The sequence below is a fragment of the Nothobranchius furzeri genome, chromosome 15, assembly GCF_043380555.1.
Source record: "Nothobranchius furzeri strain GRZ-AD chromosome 15, NfurGRZ-RIMD1, whole genome shotgun sequence".
Lineage (NCBI taxonomy): Eukaryota > Metazoa > Chordata > Actinopteri > Cyprinodontiformes > Nothobranchiidae > Nothobranchius > Nothobranchius furzeri.
The window spans coordinates 18,988,513-19,014,119 of record NC_091755.1 but is presented as its reverse complement, the minus strand read 5'-3'; the positions used below and the strand labels follow the sequence as shown (position 1 = coordinate 19,014,119).

Genomic DNA, 25,607 nt, shown 5'->3' with positions numbered 1-25,607 from the left:
TCTCAAGATTGTATCTTTGTGGGGCCCTGCCGTATGGATGTAATGTTTTGTTTATTTTTACATGCTAATTGCAGTGTCTGTTCTTATGAAAGCACATTATATTACAGCTACAGTTCCACACATTGTCACTGTGCAACAGGTAATCTGGCATTTTAAGTTGTGATCCCAAATATCCACTTAGATGTGGGTGTAATGGCTAAAAAATGGTCCTAAATAGGCTGGAACATGAGTAATTAGGGGTTTGATTTTGGGGACAAACGGCACATGAATTGCCTTCTTGACTCTTGACTGTAATGTATGTCAAGAAGTCTTATTTTTGTTTTTTATTTTCAGGTGAAGGACTCGAAGACTCGAGTTTCTGAAAAAGCTCAGTTGTTCCAAGACTCGTCTCCTAGCAGACTGGACGTTGGCCCACAGGTAATGGTGAGTTAGATCTTAGACTGTCACTTGTGCAAATGCGAGTGGATCTCTTCTTGATATCCATGAACTCAGTCTCTCTCTCTCACACACACACACACACACAGATCTCAAGATTGTGTCTTTGTGGGGCCCTGCCGTATAGATGTTAATTCTATGGAAGTTGACAAAATGTTGTGCATATGTTGATTTATAATGTGATCAATCCAGTATACAAGGTAAACTCGTACTATTTGTAGTGGCATTGGGTGATCTGATTGAGGTGACTTATATTCTGTAGGTCAAAGCTCCTGAGTGTCTGAGTGAGTTCTGGATGTTAGGCTCTATAACCGTTTATAGCTACAAAAAAATTAGCATATTGTGATAAAGTTCATTATTTTCTGTAATGTACTGATAAACATTAGACTTTCATATATAGTAGATTCATTACACACAACCGAAGTAGTTTAAGCCTTTTATTGTTTCTAAAATTGATGATTTTGGCGTACAGCTCATGAAAACCCAAAGTTCCTATCTCAATGAATTGGCATATTTCATCTGACCAATAAGAGAAAAGTGTTTTTAATACAAAAAAAGTCAACCTTCTAATAATTATTTTCAGTTATGCACTCAATACTTGGTCGGAAATCCTTTTGCAGAAATGACTGCCTCCATGCCACGCCGCATCGCAGCAATCAGCCTGTGGCACTGCTGAGGTGTTATGGAGGCACAGGATGCTTCCATAGCGGCCTTAAGCTCATCCAGAGTGTTGGGTCTTGCCTCGCTCAACTTTCTCTTCACAATATCCCACAGATTCTCTACGGGGTTCAGGTCAGGAGAGTTGGCAGGCCAGTTGAGCACAGTCATACCATGGTCAGTAAACCATTTACCAGTGGTTTTGGCACTGTGAGCAGGTGCCAGGTCATGCTGAAAAATTAAATCTTCATCTCCATAAAGCTTTTCAGCAGATTGAAGCATGAAGTGCTCCAAAATCTCCTGATAGCTAGCTGCATTGACCCTGCCCTTGATAAAACACAGTGGACCATTACCAGCAGCTGACATGCCACCCCAGACCATCACTGACTGTGGGTACTTGACACTGGACTTCAGGCATTTTAGCATTTCCCTCTGCCCAGTCTTCCTCCAGACTCCAAATGGTGCTCGCTGCAGAACCACAAAGGTGGAGCTGCACCAGAAGGTGGAGCTGCACCAGGGTCAGCCCCACCCATTCCAGAGTCAGCCCCGTCCATTCCATCAGAGTCAGTACAATTCCTTCCAGTTGTCAGACTTGATAGCATTCTGGAACCAAAGAGGGTTTTATAGCTAAAAAATACAAGATTGAGGACGGAGGTGAGAAGTTAACTGAACAGTTTTTGTAAAGGTTCCATATAATTAAAAATCTAACTTTTGGAACTTTTTTATCATGTTATATTGTCATTTCCTCATAAGAAACACGCCAAAGCCATTTTTGGCCTCATTCATGCATTTTCCTCCCATCTCAGCTTCAATTTGGTCTCCTCCCCTGAAGTGGGTCTGGTCTTGGTTCTCAAATCTGGATATTCTGTGAATTTTCTGACAAATTATTTCTGAAATGACTTCTACTGAGACACCGCCAATAAACCATACATCCCATCTCCAAAGACACACTGGATAGGACAATTACATGTAACACCACTTACTTCATATCAGATGTGGTGGGGTAGAGGCTATGGAGGCAGGTTGGCATATAGTTTTGCGCAGGTTCGACTCCCAGTGGCAGAAATCTTAGGTAGATTACAACCCCTTTTCTTAATTTCTAGCTACACTTGCCAGTACTATGTTTACAACAATTTACTGGTATACCGTTTACAATACAATGACTAATGTGTTTATTTATTTATTCGTTTATTTAGCCAGTGTGAGTCCATTTGTGAGCAGAGTTTCAACTAAAATGCTGTTTAGGAACGACCAAATTCAAAGAACTTTTAGAGACATAAATATTTTGCTGAAAAATAAACATTACAACTAAAATATAAACAAATTCAATGTTTCAGATGGCTAAATAGATTGATGCCGACCCCACCGAGAATCGAACCAGCATCAGCTGAGGGGGAAGCAAAATTTGCTTCAGATGATCTTACCACTGGACTACCAGAGCACATATGACAGTCACTCATGCTGTTGCCCCACATTATTGTTAGAGCGGCTGTGGGCAGATATCTGCTAAAAGAAATCGTTTCATTTCAAGATGTATTCAGGCTTTGTCATGTAGCAAGTTATATTTATCTTGTTTAATTGGAGCATTAACATTTGTAAAGTAGTAACAGCCATAATTCATGTGGGTCAGGTTAGTTTGCGATGAAGTTGGAAAACAAAAACGGAAGTCAGTGGGCTAGGCTGAGTTTGCGTGAATGGGCGGGGCTGACCCTGGTGCAGCTCCACCTTATGGTGCAGCTCCGCCTTTGTGGTTCTGCAGCGAGCACCCTCTCCCAGACTCTGGCACCTTGATTTCCTTATGAGATGCAAAATTTGATTTCATCTGAAAAAAGTACTTTGGACCACTGAGCAACAGTCCAGTGCTGCTTCTCTGTAGCCCAGGTCAGACGCTTCTGCCGCTGTTTCTGGTTCAAAAGTGGCTTAACGTGGAGAATGTGACACCTGTAGCCTATTTCCTGCACACGCCTGTACACGGTGGCTCTGGATATTTCCACTCCAGACTCGGTCCACTGCTTCCGCAGGTCCCCCAAGGTCTGGAATCGGTCCTTCTCCACAATCGTCCTCAGGGTTCGGTCACCTCTTCTCGTTGTGCAGCGTTTTCTGCCACACTTTTTCCTTCCCAGAGACTTCCCACTGAGGTGCCTTGATACAGCACTCTGGGAACAGCCTATTCGTTCAGAAATGTCTTTCTGTGTCTTACCCTCTTGCTTGAGGGCGTCAATGATGGCCTTCTGGACAGCAGTCAGGTCGGCAGTCTTACCCATGATTGTGGTTTTGAGTAATGAACCAGGCTGGGAGTTTTAAAAGCCTCAGGAATCTTTTGCAGGTGTTTAGAGTTAATTAGTTGATGCAGATGATTAGGTTAATAGCTCGTTTAGAGAACCTTTTCATGATATGCTAATTTGGAATTTAGGGTTTTTATGAGGTGTACGCCAAAATCATCAATATTAGTAACAATAAAAGGCTTGAACTACTTCAGTTGTGTGTAATGAATCTAATGTATATGAAAGTCTAATGTTTGTCAGTACATTACAGAAAATAATGAACTTTATTGCAATATGCTAATTTTTTGAGAAGGACCTGTATGAAGGACCCAATGAAAGTTGTTTTACATCTAGGTAACTGCACACATCCACAAACGCTGGAGGGCAAGAACACCATTTCCAGATCTGTATTGCTGCAATTTAAGCTAACAAAATAAAACCTAGAGGTTTAGATAATGTAAAGCAGTAAAATCTAATATATTTGTGCAGAACAAAAAAAAATCTTAAAGCTAACAGTGTTTAGCATAAATCTTCCAGATCCATTAGAAATGGCTAACGAGCTGTGAGACAACAGTCCTCAGTCAGAACTGACCACCTGCATTTCTCAACTGAAGCAACACAAATGTAACCGGTTCTCTTCTACGTTTTGCGGTTTAATGTTGAAGGGTCGCTGTGACACCGCTTGTCTTTAAAGATTAGTGGATTCTCCATTTATTCTGTCAAGCAACGTAATTGGAAATGCTAAACAAGACATTATAGGGTGCCACTCCAATGACAACACATTTTGTGTAATTATTAAAACAAGGCCATTACCGCTGGTGAAACTAAACTACACACCACATTGGCATTGGCGTTTTCACACACTTATTTCTAATGACTGATCTGCAGCACAGTTCTCCTCTCTGCTGTTAGATCTGAGCCGGCGTTCTGCCCCGGCTCCTCGACACCCAGCCATGCATAAATATATCAAAAGGCACATAAGTCATTAGATGGCTAACTTGTTTGTGTCTTGACATGTGGGTTAGGGTCAGTTTAACCAGTGAACTGAAGAATCTGCTAAATGAGTAAAAAAAAAAAAAACCTTAAGGAGGGAGACAGGGAATAATTGACGAGTATGCAGAAGCAACTTAAGATCAAGATCAGAGACAGCAAGGAGGCATACAGGAAGAAGCTGGAGAACAAACTACAGAGGAACAATATCAGAGATGTGTGGTCAGGGATGAAGAAGAACACAGGCTTCAAGCAGAGGAAGGATTGCACAGATGGCAGCCTGGACACAGCCAATGAACTGAACAAGTTCTTCAATAGGTTCAGTTCCCACATCCCACCCTCCTCTGATCCAACATTTTCCTGTCACACGCCAGCTCTTTTGTCCTCTAACACAGTCATGGACTCTTCTGGTTCTATAAATCTGTCTTCAACCAAGTCGGGAGATGCTGCTGCCCCATTTACCTCCCCCTCCCACCTATTGGTCTTTAGAAGTCAGGTGAAGAGGCAGCTAGAGATTGAACAGGAACAAAGCTGCAGGTCCAGATGGTGTCAGCCCCAGAGTACTGAAGACCTGTGCAGAGCAGCTCTGTGGGATTCTGCAGCACCTCTTCAACCTCAGCCTGGCCCAGGAGAAGGTTCCAGTCCTGTGGAAGACATCCTGCCTTGTTCCAGTTCCAAAGAAAACTCGCCCATCAGTCAATGACGACTACAGACCGGTTGCCCTGACATCCCACATCATGAAGGTCCTGGAGAGACTCCTGTTGGTCCACCTGAATAAGCAAACTAGAACATACCAGGACCCGCTGCAGTTTGCTTATCACCATTGAGTTGGAGTTGAAGATGCCATCATCCTGCTGCTTCAACCAACCCACTGTCATCTGGACAAAGCAGGCAGCACTGTGAGGGCCATGTTCTTTGATTTCTCCAGTGCATTTAACACAATCCAGCCTGATGTACTTTGCCAGAAACTCCAGAAGACACAGGTGGGGGCCTCAACTATCGCCTGGATTAAAGACTACCTGACAAACAGACCACAGTTTGTGAGGCTGAAGAACTGCACATCAAACCAGGTGATCAGTAACATTGGAGCACCACAGGGAACTGCACTCTCACCATTCCTTTTCACCCTGTACACCTCAGACTTCCAGTACAAATCAGAGACCTGTCATCTACAGAAATACTCAGATGACTCTGCAGTCGTCGGGTGTATCAGAGATGGACAGGAAGCTGAGTACAGAGAGCTGGTGGAGCATTTTGTGGCATGGTGTGGAAACAATCATCTGACCTTGAACATGAACAAAACAAAGGAGATGATTTTAGACTTCAGAAGAAACAGGGTGGAGTCAAACACTGTTTCCATCATGGGAGAAGAAGTGGAGGTGGTCGAGGAATACAAATACCTTGGAGTTCACCTGGACAACAGACTGGACTGGAGAAAGAACAGCCAAGCTGTTTACAAGAAGGGACACAGCAGACTTCACTTCTTGAGGACGCTTAGGTCCTTGGGTTAGGGCTGAATTGAAGGAATTAATCATGCTGATGAATTTTATTTCGCCACAATTTTGCTCTATTTATTGACAACTGACAGATAAAATGATGGTCAATGGGGATGTGCTGGCTTCTTGCTCTACAGCCTGGGGAAGAGGTGTGGGTGCATGATGTCACGCTTCAAGGGGTCTATTAGAAAGTTGTTCTTCTTTAAACCTAATCAAACTTTGACATGGTTCATCTCCAGACATTTCGATGTCCATCTTCAGACTTTTAATGTGTATTTTTATAGTTCATCACTGACAAAAGCATCAAGGAAAATGTTTTTTATTCTTTTTAACCAGCGAAATCTCGCTGTGGTTGTCTTTCAGGTTGTTCCTTTTTTTTCTGTTTTTTTTTTGTGAAGCTGTAGCATATACACCTTTTCCAAAAGTGGTTCCAAGAGAACACTGTTAACAAGAATAGTTTTACATAAAATCAAGTCAGTCATTTATAAGAAGCACAGATATGTTAATCAATATTAAGTTGATTAGGCTTAATTGAGTGTACAGAAATTTTGTTGCCTGTAGTTTTAATTTATCTTTAATATCTGATTGACCTTTTCATTGTGCAGCAGGTAGCCTTTTCATCCCTTAACTTGTGATATTTTTTTCATATTGCAATTAATTATCATACAGCTTTCCATTGTGGACTACTCGGACAGTGATGATGGGGACAGTGATGATGGGGACAGTGATGATGGAAACATGGATGCAAAGAATGACACTTCTGACACGCTACATAACAGTGACATTGGAATGCAAAGCAAAACGGTAGAAACAAATTTCTGAAATACCTTAAATGATCAAAATCAAATGTTATGTAAATGAATAACAAACAATGGTGCTTCTTTGTGTTTTTAAAAGTTTACCATTAGAGGTGGTAGAAAATGAACCTCTGCTGACTTTGTAAGTTGTCCCATGAAAAAGAAAATATAACTCTAATTTAAATGGTGGGGACAAATCTGTAAAAGAAGAGGGAAGTAAAAATAAACGGTGCCTCAGAAAGGTAAGGAAATGAGTACAATTTGGACAAGCAGGCGGTGAGCAGGTATATGGCAAACCATTTTTTACATTAGATCAACAATTAGACCTCTCTGTAATTCCTATTTTATATAGTAATAATTTAATTTATCCATCCATTTTCAACTGATTATCTGGAGTCGGGTCGTGGGGGCAGTAGTCTAAACAGAGAAGCCCAGACTTGACACCTTCTCCCATAGTACTCTCCTCAGCAGTCATCCATAGGGTATCATGGGGATATCCCCATAGGAGCAAGAAATCTTGTTGATGGGGATCTGAAAACTATTTCATTCACGAAAATGTGAAATAATTGTTACCTAATTTGAAATGCATTTTTTTATTCTGTCTCACTGTTTAAATAATTGAAGTTGGAGTTTGTTAAATGGCAAACGCACAAAGTCAGCATGGTTTCAGTTATTTTTTCCCCTGACTGTATAATCTTAACTACACAACACTGTTCTTGCTCATGTACTGAAACCTTCTCACTGTTTTGACACACTGTTTATTATTCAAATCAGTATGCAGTTGGCCAAATTGGAGATGATGTTCCAAAGCTTAGACGAACCAGAAGCATTCAGGTATTCCTTTACCAACTTTACTTCACTACATAAAAACATAATTAGCTTATATAGTGAATCTATAATATTTTTCATTTAAAATATGATTATGAATTGTAAAATTCACTTCAATGTAATATGTTGCAGATGAAGAAGAAAGTACCAAGTTTTTCTGATGCGCTATATGATTCAAGTGATGACAGTATGGAAGTCCCTTCAGCATCAAATGAAATGGAGTCACACTGGCTAAGAGGATCTTCCTTTTCTGTAAGCCTCATCATTCAATTTCAAATGTGTATTGCCCCAAAAAAATGTTTTACACCCTTAAATTTTTGAAAATATCCAGTGTCCTGTTATTGTAAAGTCTAATGGCACTTACACACTAGCATCGGCTCCACTCCACTCTGCCCGCCGTGTTTGTTCCACACTGCCTTAGGGATGTGGATGTAATTGAGCACATAGGCCATCTCCAAAATCACAAAGATAAAAGCCTCAACTACTGCAAAGCCCTTCTAACTGGTCTTCCAGGCTGTACTGTGAGACCTCTTTAAATGGTCCAGAACGCAGAGGTGCGTCTGGTCTTCAATCAGCCAAAAAGAGCACACGTCACCCCTCTGCTCATTGAGCTCCACTGGCTACCGCTAGCAGCACGCATCAAATTCAAATTGCTAACACTAGCATACAAAGTCCGAGATGGTACGGCTCCCATCTACCTGAATCCTCTTGCAAAGGCTTGCGTCTCGGCCCGGCTGCTCCGGTCATCACAGGATCGTCGGCTAGCAGTGCCTACACCACGCTCAGGACAATCCAGACTCTTCTCATGCATCGTTCCACACCTACCAAGCACTACCAGAACAGGAGCTTCCTTTTCAATTTTCAAGAAACTCCTGAAGACCCTGCTCTTCAGAGAGCATCTTCTTAACTAGCACCCTCCCTGCACCCGTCCCCCCTCTCTGCTGTCCACTCCTTGTTCCCTCCTCTCCATGATTCATAATGCTGCCTCACTGCCACCTGTGATTGACTGAATAGTGTTTGTTGTTGTTAGCCTCAAGGGCTACATGCTGACTGTCACTTGTAAGTCGTTTTGGACTAAAGTGTCTGCTAAATACATAAATATAAACTCCTCAGCATCCAGAATGTTGATGAAGTAGGCATGCAGGATGGTCCTGCCCCCTAATGATGGTGTGTGGGTTGGACTGGTTTCGGCCTGAGGCAGGCCGCCTTGGGAAGAGGGCTGAAAATGCATCCGGTTGCATGCGGTAAATTCCCGGGCTACTAAAATTTGAACACTAATTATCCTATCTAGGCTGTGTAGAAGCGATGCTAGTGTGTAAGTGCAATAATTCAAACATTTCTTGGAAGGTGCTATAAATACTGGCCAGTTCTAATTTTGTTTAAAACAAAAACGGAACAGGGTTTTGATTTGATTTATAATAAATTTGTGGTTTATATTGCGACATTCCTCACTAATCCAGATGCTGAGGTACATGTCAAGCTAGCTGTTCTGCACTTTCTCTTTTTGTTGACACATTTTTGTATTTCTGTAACATGTTTTACTGATAACCTGGCAGCAGCCAGATCTCTGTGTCCCCGTCCTGTGTAGAGTCTACACATTTAGATCTAGAATCACTGCCACGGAAACTGTCTGAAAGAGGGAGAGCTCTCTGGTAGCAATATTTTAAACTGATTGGAAGATGCGCAAGCTAGTGCCCAGCTAGTGCTGCTGCCAGGTTAGGATGCTTGATACAATCTAACTCGCTCTCTACAGCTTAGTGCTGACACACGATTGGTTAGTCTATTTTGGCCCGGAGTTCGGACGGTTTGATCTGGAGCGGTACAAGATGAATTCTCCTGAGTTTAAGAAAACTCCAAATCTCACGAGAATTCATCTAGGAGCGCACGGTTATTTTACTGTATTAGTTTGGGCTCTAAATGCCCTGAAAACAATTGGACCAAATACTCTTATTAAAGGGAGCATCTTTTTTATTTTATTTTTTTATAAAGAGGGAATTTAAATGAAGATGTTGATTTCTGTTTTGAATTAAGAATGCAGGAAGAAATACTAATTTATTTCTACCTCCCTTTCTCCATTATTAAAGAGTTTTGTTGGATTAGACGAGGCCAGTGAAGGGAGCGAAGAAGAATATGTACCAGACACCAGTGGAGAAAGCACAGACAGCGAGGCCAGCCTAAAAATATCTCAGGAAAAAAAGATTTCTCCCTGGAAAAAAAGAATGTCAACTACTAAAAAGAGGAGCAAGTTTGGCTGTCGGGTCCAACATAAGTACAGTCATGGTACAAGTTTGGAAGAGTGTGATTCCAGCTCCACTACAAGTGAATATGAAAAGTTAGACCTAAAGGATAGATCTGGTTATCTCGCTCCTGTTTCAGAGAGTTGTTATAGAAGTACTGCTCAAAACAGAAGCATGTGTTGCAGTCAGGGAGAGTCTGGTCAGAGTAGAAGCTCTGAAAGCCATGATGCCAGAGCCACTACAAGTAAGGATGAAGGAACATCTCTGGAAGAAGAACTTGTTTTTGTTTCTCCTGTTACAAAGAAAGAAGATGGTTCCAGGAAGTACAACAAGAAACACCATTGTGTATATTGTGGTGGTCTTGTTCAAAAAATGTCGAGGCATCTACTACGTAAACACAAAGATAAAGTGGAGGTAGCAAAAGCCAGTAGTTTGCCAAAGAACTCCAAACAACGACGACTTCAGTTTGATTATATACGGAATAAAGGTAATTTTGAGCATAACTCGGAAGTCTTGCAAAAAAAGCAGGGCAAACTCATTCCATGGAAGCAACCAAATGCCCAAATGGACGGACAAATATTTAAACACTGTGTGTATTGTTTTGGATTATTCAACAGAAAGCAAATGTGGCGGCACTTCCAGTCATGCAAATTTAAGCCTCAAGATGAGCTTTCTAAGGGGGGTAAGACAAAAGTACAAGCATTGTGTGCATTTGCGGAGGCAGTTCCACTGGGGTTCAGTGATGCATACTGGAGGTTCTTGAGCAATCTTATTCAAGACAAGATAACACTTGCGATCAAGCAGGATCATTGCATACTGGATTATGGATACAGATTGTTCAAGAAGAATGAGAAGTTGGTCAACCAGCACCAGTACATCCGCCAAAAGCTGAGAGAACTTGGCCGACTACTACTCGAAGCCAAAGCTGTTTCTCCTGTGAACAGTGTTAAAGATCTGATCAAGCCTGAAAAGTACAGTCAGGTAATCTCTGCTACAAAATGCCTTGCTGGATTTAATGATGAAAATGGCAAGTACCAGAAACCATCCCTGGCTAGAAAAGTTGGTCACAACATTCATTCTTTAGCCATGTTTGTTAAGACTGAAGGACTAAAGATGAAGGACAAACAAACTGTCCAAGATGCAGAAGAATTTATTCAACTGTATCAAGAAAGCTGGAGGTATGACATTGCTAGTCAAGCTTTGACTCAAATTGAACAGAAGAAGTGGAATTCTCCTCTCCTTCTCCCATTTACACATGATGTCCAGATCCTTCACAGCCATCTGACAGACAAACAACAAAAACATCTAAATGCATTGAAAGAAAAGCCTTCACACTCAACCTGGAAAGATCTTGCTAAAGTGACTCTCACACAAGTCATTCTTTTCAATCGCCGGCGAGCTGGTGAGGTTTCCAGGATGCCGTTGTCTGTTTACTTGTCAAAGGATGCCTCAGAAACCCACGAGGATGTTAACTTGGCCCTCACAGCACTTGAACAAAAGCTTTGCAGCTACTTTGTCAGGATTACCATTGTGGGAAAGAGGGGAAGGAAAGTCCCTGTTCTACTAAGTCCAACTATGAAAGAATCACTGGATGCCCTTAGTGAAAATCGTGAAGAATGTGGAGTTTTGAAAGAAAACCAGTACCTGTTTGCATTGCCTCACTCCATCCACTACCTGAGAGGTTCAGACTGTATAAGGCAGTTTGTAAGTGAATGCAATGACTTGAAAAACCCTGCAGCACTTACCTCAACTAAGCTCAGGAAGCATATTGCTACCTTGTCAACAGTTTTGAATCTCAAGACCACAGAACTGGACCAATTAGCCGATTTCCTTGGGCACAACATTGCAGTCCACAGAAAGCACTACCGCCTTCCAGAGGGTACCCTACAGTTGGCAAAAGTAAGCAAAGTTCTCCTAGCCTTGGAACAAGGACGCCTAGGCGAATATAAAGGGAAGAGCCTGGATGAAATCCACCTAGATGTCAATGGTATTAACATTTAATCATTTCTATTTTAAGGAAAATAAGTCCACTAGCCTTCTTATTGAAGATATTTATAAACTTGTGATTTGTGTAAGAGAGTATTTTTTTCTTAACTTTTCTTGTATTGGTTCTGCAGTTCCTGGTCAATAACATTATCCTTTGAAACTTCTTATTACCATTTCAGAAACTGTTGATATGGATGGGATTTCACAAGAGGAAGGTATGAATTTCTTTTAATTCTCAAATTGAATTATCATTAGTTATCATTACACTAGACCAGTGGTGTCCAACCCTGGTGCTGGAGGGCCCCTATGTAGCAAGTTTTAGTTGTTTCCCTGTTCCATCATACATAATTAAATGGTTGAATCGGCTATCCAGCAGGGCTGCAAGTTCTGTAGAGGCCTGTTAATCGCCCAAGTAGTCAAGTGTAGTGAATCCATTTCTCTGCTTAAACACATCCAACCCATTGGGTGATTAACAAGCTTCAACAGAACTTAAGAACATGCTGAACAGATAATTAAAACATGGAATAAAGTATGTTGCAGTTGGGAAAATAGTAAATCATGCTGGATATAGGGGCTCTTGAGGACCTGAAAATTGGAATGTTACATGACACAAATTTGAAAAAGCTCCCTCAATCTATAGTGGAAGCACAGTTGATTTGACACCAGCTATGGGGTACAAAGTCAGTGCAGACATAGCATCATGGTTGACCTGCAAAGCATTGCTGCTTGTTGCACCTCCTTTAGTACCTTTGCACAGGTGTGGCCTTCTAGTCCAGGGGTTCTCAAACTTTTGGGTGTAGAAATTTTCTAGGGACCCCCCCTATAATCCTCAAGCTGATAAGATTTTCTACACTGCCTTTTGTAGTCCCAGACACTGTAGATATTGATTTTATTTAATTTCATTTATTTTAATTTTAGATGATTTTGTTTTTCATCTGACAATATTAGAACATTTCGGTAATGTCTGACATGTTTTTAAAAACACTATAATTAATACTCCTGGACAGGGTATGAATTTCAAAATTGCTTCTGGGGAGCCCTAAGATGGGAGTGGGTTAGGGGGGTTGCCTTGGCCCCCAAAATGCCTTGAAACGGCTCTGGGTGTGTGACTGAGTTTTGAAGGTGATCTGAATTGTATCAAATGTATAAATATTATGTGCTGCTTTAGAAAACGTAATATAAACGATTCTGCACCATAGAAGAGTACCATAATCAGTTATAGTGGAATGTAGTTTTGTTATTTTAATGGCGGCACCAGCTTAGCATCCAAACCTGTCAGAGCGGTGTTCTCAACATTTACCGGGTAGGAAACTTTGGTCTGCCTTCATGTGGTACTGCAGGGCTGAGCGCTGGAGTTGTAACCTGAGACCGAACCTGAATCAAATCAGCCCGACCGGTTCTGTTGGATTTGGGCCGTAAATTATGTTGAGTGAGTGAGTCTGCTCACACAAGAGAGGATCGGAGGACGCTCCTCCAAATACTCATTATTTTAATTTCATTAATATTTCTCCTGGAAGCGCTCAGTCAGACCGAGTGTTGTGATGTCAGGAGGTCCGGTCTTGGAGAGGGAGCGGGGTCAGAGCAGCGTAATCATCTGTCTCTTTTATTTAGGGACTCGGAGAAGTTAAAAGGAGAGAGAAATAGAAGATAGAAGTTCTTGTTCCACTTTATTCTTTTGTTTCATGATGATAGACTGATGTTAATTTCAGCTTAAAGGGAAACTGGGAGGAAGCTTTGGTTCATTTTAAGTAATATGAGATCTTGTTTCCTATCTGCTCCTCCGGAGACAACATGGACATGAGGGTTACATGATGGCAGTCACACAGGAGGGGGACAGGTGTTGTTCTTCCTAATATTGCAAGCTTGTGTGTTATGTACATTACAGCCAGCGATCCAAGCCGCAGCAGCACCCCCCGGCCTCTTGCTTCTGGGTCTATCTTGTGAGTGGCCCTCGGACCATTGTAATCGAGGAGCCCTGCTTTAATCCCTAGAGTACAGCTTACAAGGCATTTATTCTTACTATAGACCACTGCGAATGTGTTAAATATGAGTAAAGTTGACCTTGTATATTTATGAAATAGTTATTGTCACTGTAGATCATCACAATACAAAGTGTAATCTGTTTTTTTCTTGTTAAAAATCTTTCAGAAGAGCAGACACCAGAAGATGTTGAAGGGACATCTTTGTCCGTCACACCAAGTGGTCCAGAAAGCGAGTCCACAAAGAAAGGTGAGCTTGTAAAACCACTATTTGGGGTTAGTATTCCTTTCCAATATTAAACATTTCTTATTAACACATACATAAGCTAAATATTAAAAGTCCATTATCATTTCTATCCTCCCATCTATGCTCCCATCTGTTACTTGCTTAAATATAAATGGCAAACAAAAACATAATAAAATCTAGTGGAATGACTTCATAAATTATGATTTTTGTGGCGCCACAATGAGGGGAGTCACAGGTTGCTCCAGAGTTTTACGCCTTCCACTCGCAGCCTTTTCCAGTTTTACTCTGACAAAAAAACACAGACTGAGCAGAATGTTCAAAATCACCAGCATATCTACCTATGTTGTGTTTTTGTGACCTACTGATCACCTTGTGTTGCCCAGACTTTCCTCTCCCTAACCACTTAGGCCAGCTCCTCCGGGGGGATCCCAAGGCATTCCTTTGCCAGCCGAGAGACATAGTCCCTCCAGCGTTTCCTGGGTCTTCCTTTGGTCTCCTCCCAGTTGGACGTGCCTGGAAAATCTCACCAGGGTAGCGTCCAGGAGGCATCCTAACTAGATGCTCTCACCGAGCTTCTCACCCTATCTCTAAGGGAGAGCCCAGCCACCCTGTGGAGAAAACTCTTTTTGGCTGCTTTTATCCGTAATCTTGTTCTTTCGGTCACTACCTAAAGGTTACAACCATAGGTGAGGGTAGGAACGTAGATCGACCAGTAAATGGAGAGCTTCGCCTTCTGGCTCAGCTCTCTCTTCACCACGACAGACCGGTACAACATCACTCCAGATACAGCTTCAATCCGTCTATCGATCTCCTGATTCATCCTCTTAAACTCCTCCACTTGGGGAAGGATCTCATCCTTGACCTGGAGAAGGCATTCTACCCTTTTCCGACGGAAGACCATGGTCTCGGATTTTGAGGAGCTGATTCTCATCGGAGCTGCGTCACACTTGGCTGTGAACTGCTCCAGCGAAAGCTGGAGAACACAGTCTGATCAGAGACCTGATCCTTAGGCCACCAAAACAGATCCCCTTACCACCTTGGCTGCACCTATAAATCCTGTCCATAAAAGTTATAAACAGAATTGGTGGAAAAGGCCTGCCTTGGCCAAGTCCAACTCTCACAGGAAATGAGTCCGATGCAGACCAAGCTCTGACAATGGTCGTACAGGGCTATCAGCCGGTATCAAGGGGCCTGGTACCCCAAACTCTCAGAGTACTCCACACAAGCCCCCCCCCCCCCCCCCCCCCCAACCACCACCAAGGGATGCAGTTGAACACCATCTCAAAATCCCCACACACCCCATCGACAATCCGATGGACCCTCCTCTCCAGAACCCCCAAATAGACCTTACCAGGAAGGCTCATGAGTATGATCCCCCTGTAGTTGGAACACACCCTCTGTTCTTTCTTTTTAATTATAGGCCCGTTGCACGTTATTGTTTACATCCGGGTAACAACGCACATCCAAACTAGCTGGAGGGGAAAAAGCCCGTCTCCAGCCCTTTCCCAGAGCTGTATCTCTGCGATTTAGACTAACAAAATAAAACCTATGGATTTAGATATCACCACTTTAGACCATCTAACATCTTTGTGCAGATGAATAAAATAAAAACATCTTGAAGCAAACGATGTAGCTCAAAGCTTCTAGATGCTTTTGAAGTAGCTAGCTAGCTGTGAGATGAGGATCCCATGCTGACCTGGCAGCCCGAGCAGATCTGGTACCAACACCAGCTGTCTGGACTTCTCACAGAACCAAAGGAGTAACTGGATCTCTTACGTTTTGTGGATTAATGCTGAATGGTCGCTGTGACAATGCTCGTCTTTTGAGATTAACAGATGCTCCGTTTATTCTGACGATTGAGTGCAAACAGAAACAAACGACCTTAGCGGCTACCCACTCCAATTACACATTTGGTTTAATTATTAAGATCGTTGCCGTGGTTAACACACAGAAATACGCACCACACCGGCATTGTCCTTTTAACACATTTATTTCTCAGGACACATCTGCTGCAGCACAGCTCTCCCCTGGTTCTGGTTCTGTCCCGTATAATATAATTGTATGATAAAAGCGTATAAGTCAGATGGCTGTAACTTTTTTGTTTCTGGGCATGTGGGGCAGATTAACTTTTTTATTCTGTCACAAGACTTTGTCTGCCACAATGTGTGTGGTTTATCCACTAGCCGTTCTGCCTTTGGCGTATTTTATCAGCTAAAATCCTGCAAAATTGAGCTCATCTGTCCTTCATTTGTTTACTTATGCAGCCTACAGGACTGTGTGTGTGTTAACCCTGCATATAGATTTTATTTCTCCGCTATTTACCTCTGTTTATTGACAACTAACAGATAAACACAACTGGGGTCAGTGCGGAGATGCATCTTCTTGCCCTCCAGTCTGCAGCTATGGGCGGGGGTGTGGGCATGTGACATCACGCTGCAATGGGTCAATAGGGACCACCAGCCCGGTCTGCCAAACCAGTGGAACTGCTCCCGATGCTCATGTGATATTTCAGAGCCGCGTCAACCAACACAGCCCCTCAACATCTAGAACCTTAAGGAATTCTGGGCGGATCTCATCCACCCCTGGAGCCTTTCCACCGAGGAGTTTTTTGACTGCCTCAGTGACCTCAGGGTCCAGAGATTAGAGAGCCCAACTCAAAGTCCCAAAACTCTGATTCCACACTGGAAGGTGGGATTAAGGAGGTCTTCCAAGTACTCAGCCCATTGATTCACAATGTCCCAAGTCGAGATCAGCAGCACACCGTCGCCACTGTAAACAGTGTTGCTAGTGCACAATTTTACCTTCCTGAGACGCCGGATGGTGAACCAGAATCTCCTCGAAGCCGTACAGAAGTTTTGTTTTATGCTCTCACCAAACTTCTCCCGTGCCCGGGTTTTTGCTTCCGCAACCATCCAAACCACATTCCGCTTGGACTGCCGGTACCCATCAGCTGCCTCCAGAATCCCACAAGCAAAAAAGACCCACTAGGACTCTTTCTTCAGCCTGACAGCATCGCTAACCCCCAGGGTTCACCAGCCAGTTTGAGATTGGTGCCACAGCAGGCACAGACCACCCTGCGGCCCCAGCTGCGGTCAGCCACTTTGACAATGGATGGAACATGGCCCACTCAATGTCTCCTGCCTCCCTCAGGACTCTACGTTCTGTTGGAGGTGGGAGTTAAAGCTCCTGACAGGAGACTCTGTCAGACATTCTCAGCAGACCCTCAAAACATGTTTGCGTCTGCCAGGTCTCACCGGCATCTTCTGCCACCATTGAAGCCAACTCACCACCACATAGTGGTCAGTGGACAGCTCCGCCCTTATTTTCACCCAAGTGTCCAAGACATACGTTCGCAGATCAGATGAGACGACAACAAAATTGGTCATTGAGCTGCGATCTAAAGTATACTGGTGCCAAGAGACACCTTTATGCCTGAACATGGTGGTGTTCATTATGGACAATCCATGACGAGCACAGAAGTTCAATAACAAAACACCACTCTGATTCAGATCAGGATGAACATTCCTCCTAACCACACCTCTCCAGGTCTCACTGTTGTTGCCCACATGAGCATTGAAGTCCCCCAGCAGAACGAGGGAGTCACTGGAAGGGGCGCTCTCCAGTACCCCCTCCAGGGACTCCAAAAAGGATGGGTATTCTGAGCTGTAGGTTGGTGCTTAAGCACAAACCACAACCAGGACCCGTCCCCCCCACACAAAGGCGGAGAGAGGCTACCCTCTCCTTTACCGGGCTAAGCCCCAACACACAGGCACCAAGATGGGGAGCAAGAAGTATGCCCAGCCCTGCTCGGCACCTTTCAGTGGGAGTAACTCCAGTGTGGTAGAGAGTCCAACCCCTCTTGAGGAAACTGATTCCAGAGCCATGCATTGAGGTGTGTCCAACAATATCCAGTCGGAGTCTCTCAACCCCACATGTCAACAATGGCTCTTTCCCCACCAGAGAGGTGACATTCCTCTTGTCGAGAGTAGCGATACTTTTTAAGGTACTGACCGAATTCCATAGTACCGACTGAGCACAGATTCACGTCATTTGAAAAGGTGCCTTGTTTCAGTACCCGTCCTTCGTAACGAGAACTTGCCTAGACAGCTGTGCATGCGCAAGGACGTTGTCGTCGGTCGCTGCAAGTGAGTTGTAAACAGAGCAGCATGGTAGAAAGAACGCACGCCAAAACTTGGGTCCACTTCACTAAATGTGATGGGTAACTGGGTGATGATGAAACCAGCGACAACAATCTAAGTAAAGCTGGGCGCACACTGTGACTTTTTTCACTTTTTTGAGCTGATTTTCCACTCGTGCGAGAATCCACGAGATCGGGGCGAGTTTTGCGCTGAGCGTCGTGTAGTGTACAGGGGGTTACGAGAGGCGATTAACACCACGTGACCAGCTACCGATCAGCAATCTTGAGCTTGCACGGACTTCTGGTGTGTTTGATATTTTGCTTGTCCCTCGTGAGGGTATCGCACTGTTGAAGCGGCGCTGCGAGCAGCTGCAACCCACAAAGTGTCAGAACCACTCACGGCGCATGCGCAATCATGCATAAACACTGCTCGCCTGCTAACACACGTTATTCGTTTTAATTTCTACACGTCTTTTGCACATAATGACAAGGATTGTCAAAGCGTGTTTGTCGTGTTCATGTCAAATTAAACTGATCACAAAACAGATTTACTTTTTTTTGTTTTCCTCATCCAACCCCCATAAATCCCTGTGTGTCCTCCTGCAGCACTCCTGAAGGACAACAGGCAAGACAAAAAAGTCGGACGTGTTGTGTAAAAACTGCTATTTTTACCATATTTTAGGTCCGACGTGTTGCTACCAGGCATACAGTGTGAGCAGTCAGGTCGCATCCGAGAACTGGGTTGTACAGTGTGAGCACATGGCTCGTGAGATCCGCCCTGCGAGGAAGTCGTACAGTTTGAGCTGAAGCTGAACGCTGCGAGTGAAAAAGTCGCACAGTGTCCACCCAGCTTAAGGCATCCTCATCTTAATCTGCTCCTGTAGGTAAATAAAATGTTTAAGATAACATTAGCTTGATATGTTAGCTTCCGTTCCGCTAATGGTGCGTTTGCTTTCTCCTCGGAACTCCGAATTTCTTACTAGAAGAACATGAACGCGCTCTAAAGTTTGGCTTCACTAAATGCGACGGGTGATTATGAGAAGATGAAACCAGCAACAACGATCTGTGTGAGGCATCATCGTTTTAATCTGCTCCAGCAGCTAAATAAACTGTTTAAGATAACGTTAGCTTGATAAATTAGCTTCCATCGCCACCATTGTTATCAGCTAATGGTGCGTTCGCTTTCTCCTCGGAAATTCTAACTTCCCAATAGGAAAAATCGAATGAAAAAGGACTGCAAAAGGAATGAAGATACACAGTAAATTTAGTTCACAGTAAAGATGTTTGCTTCAGTTTAATTATCAGCTTATAAAACTACAAGGACGATGTTAAAATACAAACAGTTATGTGTTATTTATCGTGATATTTTTCAAATATGGTTATATATTGAGAAAAATATATATTTAATTATAAAAGAGAATTACAATATTAAACACGCAAGTATCGAAAATTGGTACCGTTAAGTACCGGTATCGATTCCTAGGTACCGGGAATTAGTACTGGATCGATTCAAATGTCAAAGGTACCCATCCCTAGTTGAGAGCTAGCTTTTGTAGCCGAGGATCAGTCCGCCAAGGTCCCCGGCTTTCCACACTGCACCCAACCACTCTGGCCCCTCCTACGAGTGGTGAGCCCATGGAAAGGGGGACCCACATCTCCTCTTTGGGATGTAGCCCGGCCAGGCTCCATGGGTAAAAGCCCGGCCACCGGGCGTTCGCCAGCCTGCCCCAACTCCAGGCCTGGCTTCAGATCGGGGCCCCCGGTGACCCACGTCTGGGCATGAGAACGCTGTTCCCATTTATAGTATTCATCATAAGGGGTCTTTGGGCTGCACTTTGTCTTATCCTTCCCTAGGATCTGTTTGCCATGGGTGACCCTGCCAGAGGCATAAAGCCTCAGACATCTTAGCTCCTAGAATCATTGGGACACTCAAACACCTCTACCACGTTAAGGTGGCAGCCCAGGGGGAGTGGCCTTCTGAACTGGCTGAGTAGAAGTTTATGCATAACTGCAAGCTCAGGAGAATCCAACTCCTTAATGTTTGCAGGCCTTCAGACACAAGCACCTTGCTTTATAATGGAATTTTAGCAGCTGCTCTGTATTAGTTTTGGCAGAAACCTTTCTCACATTGGCTTTATCAAAGCAAACGTGTGTGCTCTGAATCGGCCACAAATCTCTCAACACTGCGAAGATCAGGCTCTAGATTTTGTTAAATATCCAAAAGTGTAATAGTAGGTTGAAGTTTTCTGACCCATGACATACAAAGTCAATACGGAGACAGAGGTAAGAGTTTTTATTAACAAGAGTAACAAAGCAGGATACTTGGAGGGGAAGGTCAGAGTCCAAGGGGGTGGGTCTGAAAGCAGAGTTTCTTTAATTATGGTATTATTGGCAGTTGCATTTTGAAGGTTAAGAAGGGTTTACGAGTCTAAGAGTTGAGTTGGCTCCCAAGGAAGGGAGAGAGGAGGTCTTGCCAGAGTGAGTGGTGTGGCAAGAGTAAATCCAGAAGACTGCAGTAACTGAAGGGTGGACAAGTGGGCAACAGAGCAGGCAGTCAGAAGGAGCTCGAGGTGGGATGTTGAGACTAGAGAATCCGGGAGGTTTATAGCAGTGACAAGAGAGATGACATGAAAGCCCAATGTGAGTAATCATCCAGCAAGGTGAAGGTGTCCAACATCTTTTTAAATCACTGGTGGTAGATTAGGGAAACTAGCAACAGCTACACCCACTGCTCAGAAATACCCGGCTGTATTTGGGACAGTGTAAATATGTAAAGCTTTTTTTGTTTTTCTTGGCCACTGCAGATTATTTGCTGTCTCAAAATAGACAAGTTTAACTTGTTTTCTTTTCTGTGCTAATTTCAGCACTGCTGATGCCAGAAGACAACCAACCGACTTCTTGTGTTCCTACATCTAGCGGCCAGTGTAAAGAGAAGTTGCCCAAAAAGAGAGGTGAGCTAGAGTAGCCCTCATTCGGGGGCAGTAAGCTTTCTACTTTTCAGTATCCAGATTTATCACCACTGTTTTTGCATAGTTCAAACATTAAAACTGCATCAGTGTATTCATTCCTTCACATTTCCTGCTAACTAAACCCACACGACTTAAGCATCATGCTCTCTATACCATACCAAATTTATTTGTTTAGCGCGTTTAAAAAAAAGCTGACCAAAGTGCTGCAATATACACACACACACACACACACAAAACTATTTTATGAGTTAAAATGACTAATTAGCATGATTAAAATGATCAACATTGCTTTGATTTGTAAAGTAAATTCCAAAAGTATGAATGAAGTTATATTATGACAGATTTGGTGTGGTGACTCGCTGTCATGTTTAATTACCAGCATTTTCTTGAACAGTTGCCCCCCCCCCCCCCCCCCCCCCATAGTTGTCGGCCTTCAGTCTCAAAACTATGGTATCTAGGTAGTTGTTTTACCACCTGAGAAAACATTTCTCGCACAATTTTTGGTTACATTTTTCTCTACACTTTGGTTTCTCTCCTCACCTCTGGTTTTTCTCCACCAGGGGATACAAAAAGGCTGTTTATTGTCAATGAGCCATTCCTCAGCTTTCAGAAGCTGGAGTTTTTTAGTTTGTTGTAGTTACAGTCATTAAAAATGGTTTATCAAAGCTATTTTGTAAAGCTACAGAATTTTTTTTATGTCCTTAGGTAAAGAAATGGCTGCCAAAAGAAGCTGGACTTCAGAGGAATGTAATGCAGTAAACAGACATTTAAGGAAATGCATAATGACAAACCAGGTCCCGGGTAAGGCAGAGTGTGAAAGGTGCATCGCTGCAGAACCTGAAGCTCTGGGGACCAGAGATTGGAGAGCTGTGAAATATTATGTGAAAAACAGAATCACTTGCATGAGGAGAAAAAATGAGTAAAACACTAGTAGGTCACCAGTCAGTTAGAAATGAAATGTTTCTGGCAAAGCACCAGTTGGAGCACAACTGCTGGAGAGGGAGGAGCAAGCGGGGCCACAATATCAGCGTTGCGTGCACGAACCCTTGGCTGGAGCAAATGAGTAACTGGATGTCGCTTCCTACATGTAGGAGCTGGAGGAGGAGATGCCTACATTGGCACTCAACGTAGCAGACAGTGCTGCCTCAACACAACACCCACCGCACACCACTTAAGTTATTTACGTATAACATAATACCTGTTTTGCTTGTAGTGCAGGAGCTTTTTCCCTTGTATATAGGAAGAGGCCATTGGTTACTCATCTGCTCCAGCTGAGACTCTGTGCACACATGATGCTGATCTTGCGGCTCCTCCTGCTCCTCCTTCCCCCACAGTCGCTCTCTGACTCGTGCATCACTACAAAAACATTTCATTTCTACTTAACCGTCACAAAGGAAAAAGGAAATACAGTTCAGTTTCTTCCAGAATATGTTTTTATTTTCATTTTAGAAACTTGTATTAATAGACAAGTGCAGTTATGCAAATTAGTTAAAAGACATGTTCAGTTTTAAAGGGTTTGAAACCTTATTGGTTATTCTAGAGCTTTTTTTATTCAAGTTTTTCTATTCTGAATGTCTTCTGAATAAAAGAAGGAAAAAAATCTTTGAATGGCACATTCAGTCTTTTAAAACTGTGCTTTTTTCCATTAAATATTTGGTTCAGTGAAAAATGTTTTCATTGATTATTTCTGAATAATCGGTCAGTTTCATGCAGGCTGAGCATGAAAATAGTCTCCTACACCTATGTCCTGCATTAGCTTCTGATAGAAAATAGACGATGAAACTAGGATTAGAAAAGCCTGACAGATCTACGTCAAACTGTCACTTAATGTTCATGGACTCACCCATCTTGACCTGATCTGACAATCTTCTAGACTTTGAAATAGGTGCACCAGGACTTTTTGTACCCAGAGTACAACTTACAAGGCATTCATTCCTAACTAGAGACCACTGCAAAAATATTATTTATACAAGTGAACCACACTTAACATCTTAAAGTATAAAAAAATGCATAACAAAGGTCATCTTTTCTATGGCTACATTTGTAATCCTTTTCCTAAACTCAGGAAAAGCTATGGTTAGTACTTTCTACCAAATGGTATTCCGTTCAAATAAACACCATTATGACCTAATTAACAGAAGAAAATAGGTCAGCAGGGGAAAAGGGACAAGATCATTTTAAAATGTACAGTTTATTTAACCAGATGGAATAACCGGAAGGAAATTGATGGCTGAATGGATACAATGATTCATAACACTAAAACTTTAAAGGTTTTCTTGAACTAAATTATAAAATCGGGATAGATGAATGTTTGTATGGGTTTAACTTAAACATAATTTTGACAGAAATCCTATTTTAAACTAAAAGATTGGAAATTTTCATAAAAAGCCCCATAAAATACTAAAAAAAAGTGTAATAACACGATGTATAAATGTTTTTTCCCACTAAATTATAACATGTGTATACATGCATGTTTGTATTGGTTTAACTTAATGAAAATTTTGATAGAAATCCCCATTTAGATCAGAAAACATTTTAATGTATACAAAGGCCCCACGACGGAGTAAAAAACGTGTGTGTAAAGTGGACCTCACAAAGCTGGAATGTAAGAAACCGGGCCCCATAACTAGCTAAAATCCTTTTTTATAAAAAGTTTAAAGTTTTGCTTATTGAAAGTGATTTTTGGCATCAAGATTTTTTTTGGGACTTGCCTGATTTTTTTCAGCGTTCTAGTACCACTAGAAGGGTTGGACCCTGCAACTGGGGGAAAAAAGTTCGGGCCCCACATGCGAGTTACGCTATAATGTGTGTGTGTGTGTGTGTGTGTGTGTGTGTGTGTGTGTGTGTGTGTGTGTGTGTGTCTGTGTGTGTCTGTGTGTGTGTGTGTGTCCCTCTTGGGGGGGAAACCGGAGTCTCCATTTTGGGGCTTCTTCTAAAGTAACCCAAAATGGAGGCCTACAATTTGGGGTTTCTTCTAAAGTAACCACAAATGTAGGCTCATTTTTGGTGCTTCTTCTAAAGTAACCCAAAATGTAGGCTCATTTTTGGTGCTTCTTCTAAAGTAACCCAAAATGGAAGCCTCAATTTTGGGTCTTCTTCTAAAGTAACCAGAACTGAATTTTTCAATTAAGGAAGCCTTCAATTTGGGTTACTTTCAACTACATGCAAAAGAAGCCCGAAATGGAGGCCTCCATTTTGGGACTTTTTCCAAAGTAACCCAAAATGGAGACTCCATTTTGGGGCTTCTTGTAAAGTAACCCAAGATGGAGGCCTCCATTTTGGGTCTTCTTCTAAAGTAACCCGAACGTTTCATGATGATAGCACTTTCCTAAGGGGGTCAAACCATGTCCCAAAGGTCACCGGATCTGGTGTCAATTTAAAGAAGTAGTCCAGTTACACATTTGTGGGCTTATAACTTGGCTTCTGAATGTCCTAGAGAGGTCAAGTTTATTTTACCTTCTTGTAACGTTTCAGCCTGATTGGACCTTGTTTTCACACAAATGGACCCAGAATGATGTGAAATTGTGCTTCGTGCAACATAATTCTGGGTGCCATTTAAAAACCATAAGTGCTAATGACTCCATTCCTTTTTGAGGTTGTAGGGGCTGGTGATTGGAGTACACTAAAACAAACTTGATCTCTCTAGGACATTCAGAAACCAAGTTATAAGCCCTCAAAGGTGTAATTGGACTACTTCTTTAAAGTGACACCAGGCCCGGTAACCTTTGGGACATGGTTTGACCCCCTATAGGAATGTATGATAATCATGAAACGTTCAGATCACTTACAATTCAATAGATTCTACCTTCCTGTAACGTTTCAGCCTGATTGGACCTTGTTTTCACACAAATGGACCCAGAATGATGTGAAATTGTGCTTCATGCAACATAATTCTGGGTGCCATTTACAAACCATAAGTGCTAATGACTCCATTCCTTTTTGTGGTTGTAGGGGCTGTTGATTGGAGTACATTAAAACAAACCTGATCTCTCTTGGACATTCAGAAGCCAAGTTATAAGCCCACAAAGGTGTAACTGGACTACTTCTTTAAATTGACACCAGATCCGGTGACCTTTGGGACATGGTTTGACCCTCTATAGGAATGTGCGATCATCATGAAACGTTCAGATCACTTACAACTCAATAGATTCTACCTTCTTGTAACGTTTCAGCCTGATTGGACCTTGTTTTCACACAAATGGACCCAGAATGATGTGAAATTGTGCTTCGTGCAACATAATTCTGGGTGCCATTTTCAAACCATAAGTGCTAATGACTCCATTCCTTTTTGTGGTTGTAGGGACTGTTGATTGGAGTACACTAAAACAAACCTGATCTCTCTAGGACATTCAGAAACCAAGTTATAAGCCCACAAATGTGTAACTGGACTACTTCTTTAAAGTGACACCAGGCGCGGTGACCTTTGGGACATGGTTTTACCCCCTATAGGAATGTGCGATCATCATGAAACGTTCAGATCACTTACAACTCAATAGATTCTACCTTCTTGTAACGTTTCAGCCTGATTGGACCTTGTTTTCACACAAATGAACCCAGAATGATGTGAAATTGTGCTTCGTGCAA

At 42.6% G+C, this 25,607-nt stretch overlaps 1 protein-coding gene across 2 annotated transcripts; it reads left to right on the top strand.

Moving 5' to 3' along the window:
* Nucleotides 1–106: 106 nt before the first annotated feature.
* Nucleotides 107–23,902, top strand: LOC139063373 (uncharacterized). 2 transcript variants are annotated; one of them, XM_070545102.1, is made up of 9 exons: nt 107–417; nt 6,512–6,646; nt 7,414–7,473; nt 7,600–7,719; nt 9,552–11,691; nt 11,870–11,905; nt 13,839–13,919; nt 20,919–21,005; nt 21,729–23,902. In XM_070545102.1, the coding sequence occupies exons 1-9, from the start codon at nt 298–300 to the stop codon at nt 21,944–21,946; spliced, it is 2,997 nt and encodes a 998-aa protein (XP_070401203.1). In that variant the 5' UTR covers nt 107–297; the 3' UTR covers nt 21,947–23,902. The 2 variants fall into 2 exon arrangements, with proteins under 2 accessions (XP_070401203.1, XP_070401202.1); XM_070545101.1 differs by having other exon boundaries at nt 107–423.
* Nucleotides 23,903–25,607: the final 1,705 nt, after the last annotated feature.

Excerpts from the sequence above, each read along its gene's own strand:
- LOC139063373 (XM_070545101.1), top strand. The coding sequence starts at position 298 with ATGTCAAGAAGTCTTATTTTTGTTTTTTATTTTCAGGTGAAGGACTCG. Across the intron at positions 6,647-7,413 it reads TTGGAATGCAAAGCAAAACG|TATGCAGTTGGCCAAATTGG; the intron begins GTAGAAACAAAT and ends TATTCAAATCAG. Across the intron at positions 21,006-21,728 it reads GAAGTTGCCCAAAAAGAGAG|GTAAAGAAATGGCTGCCAAA; the intron begins GTGAGCTAGAGT and ends TTATGTCCTTAG.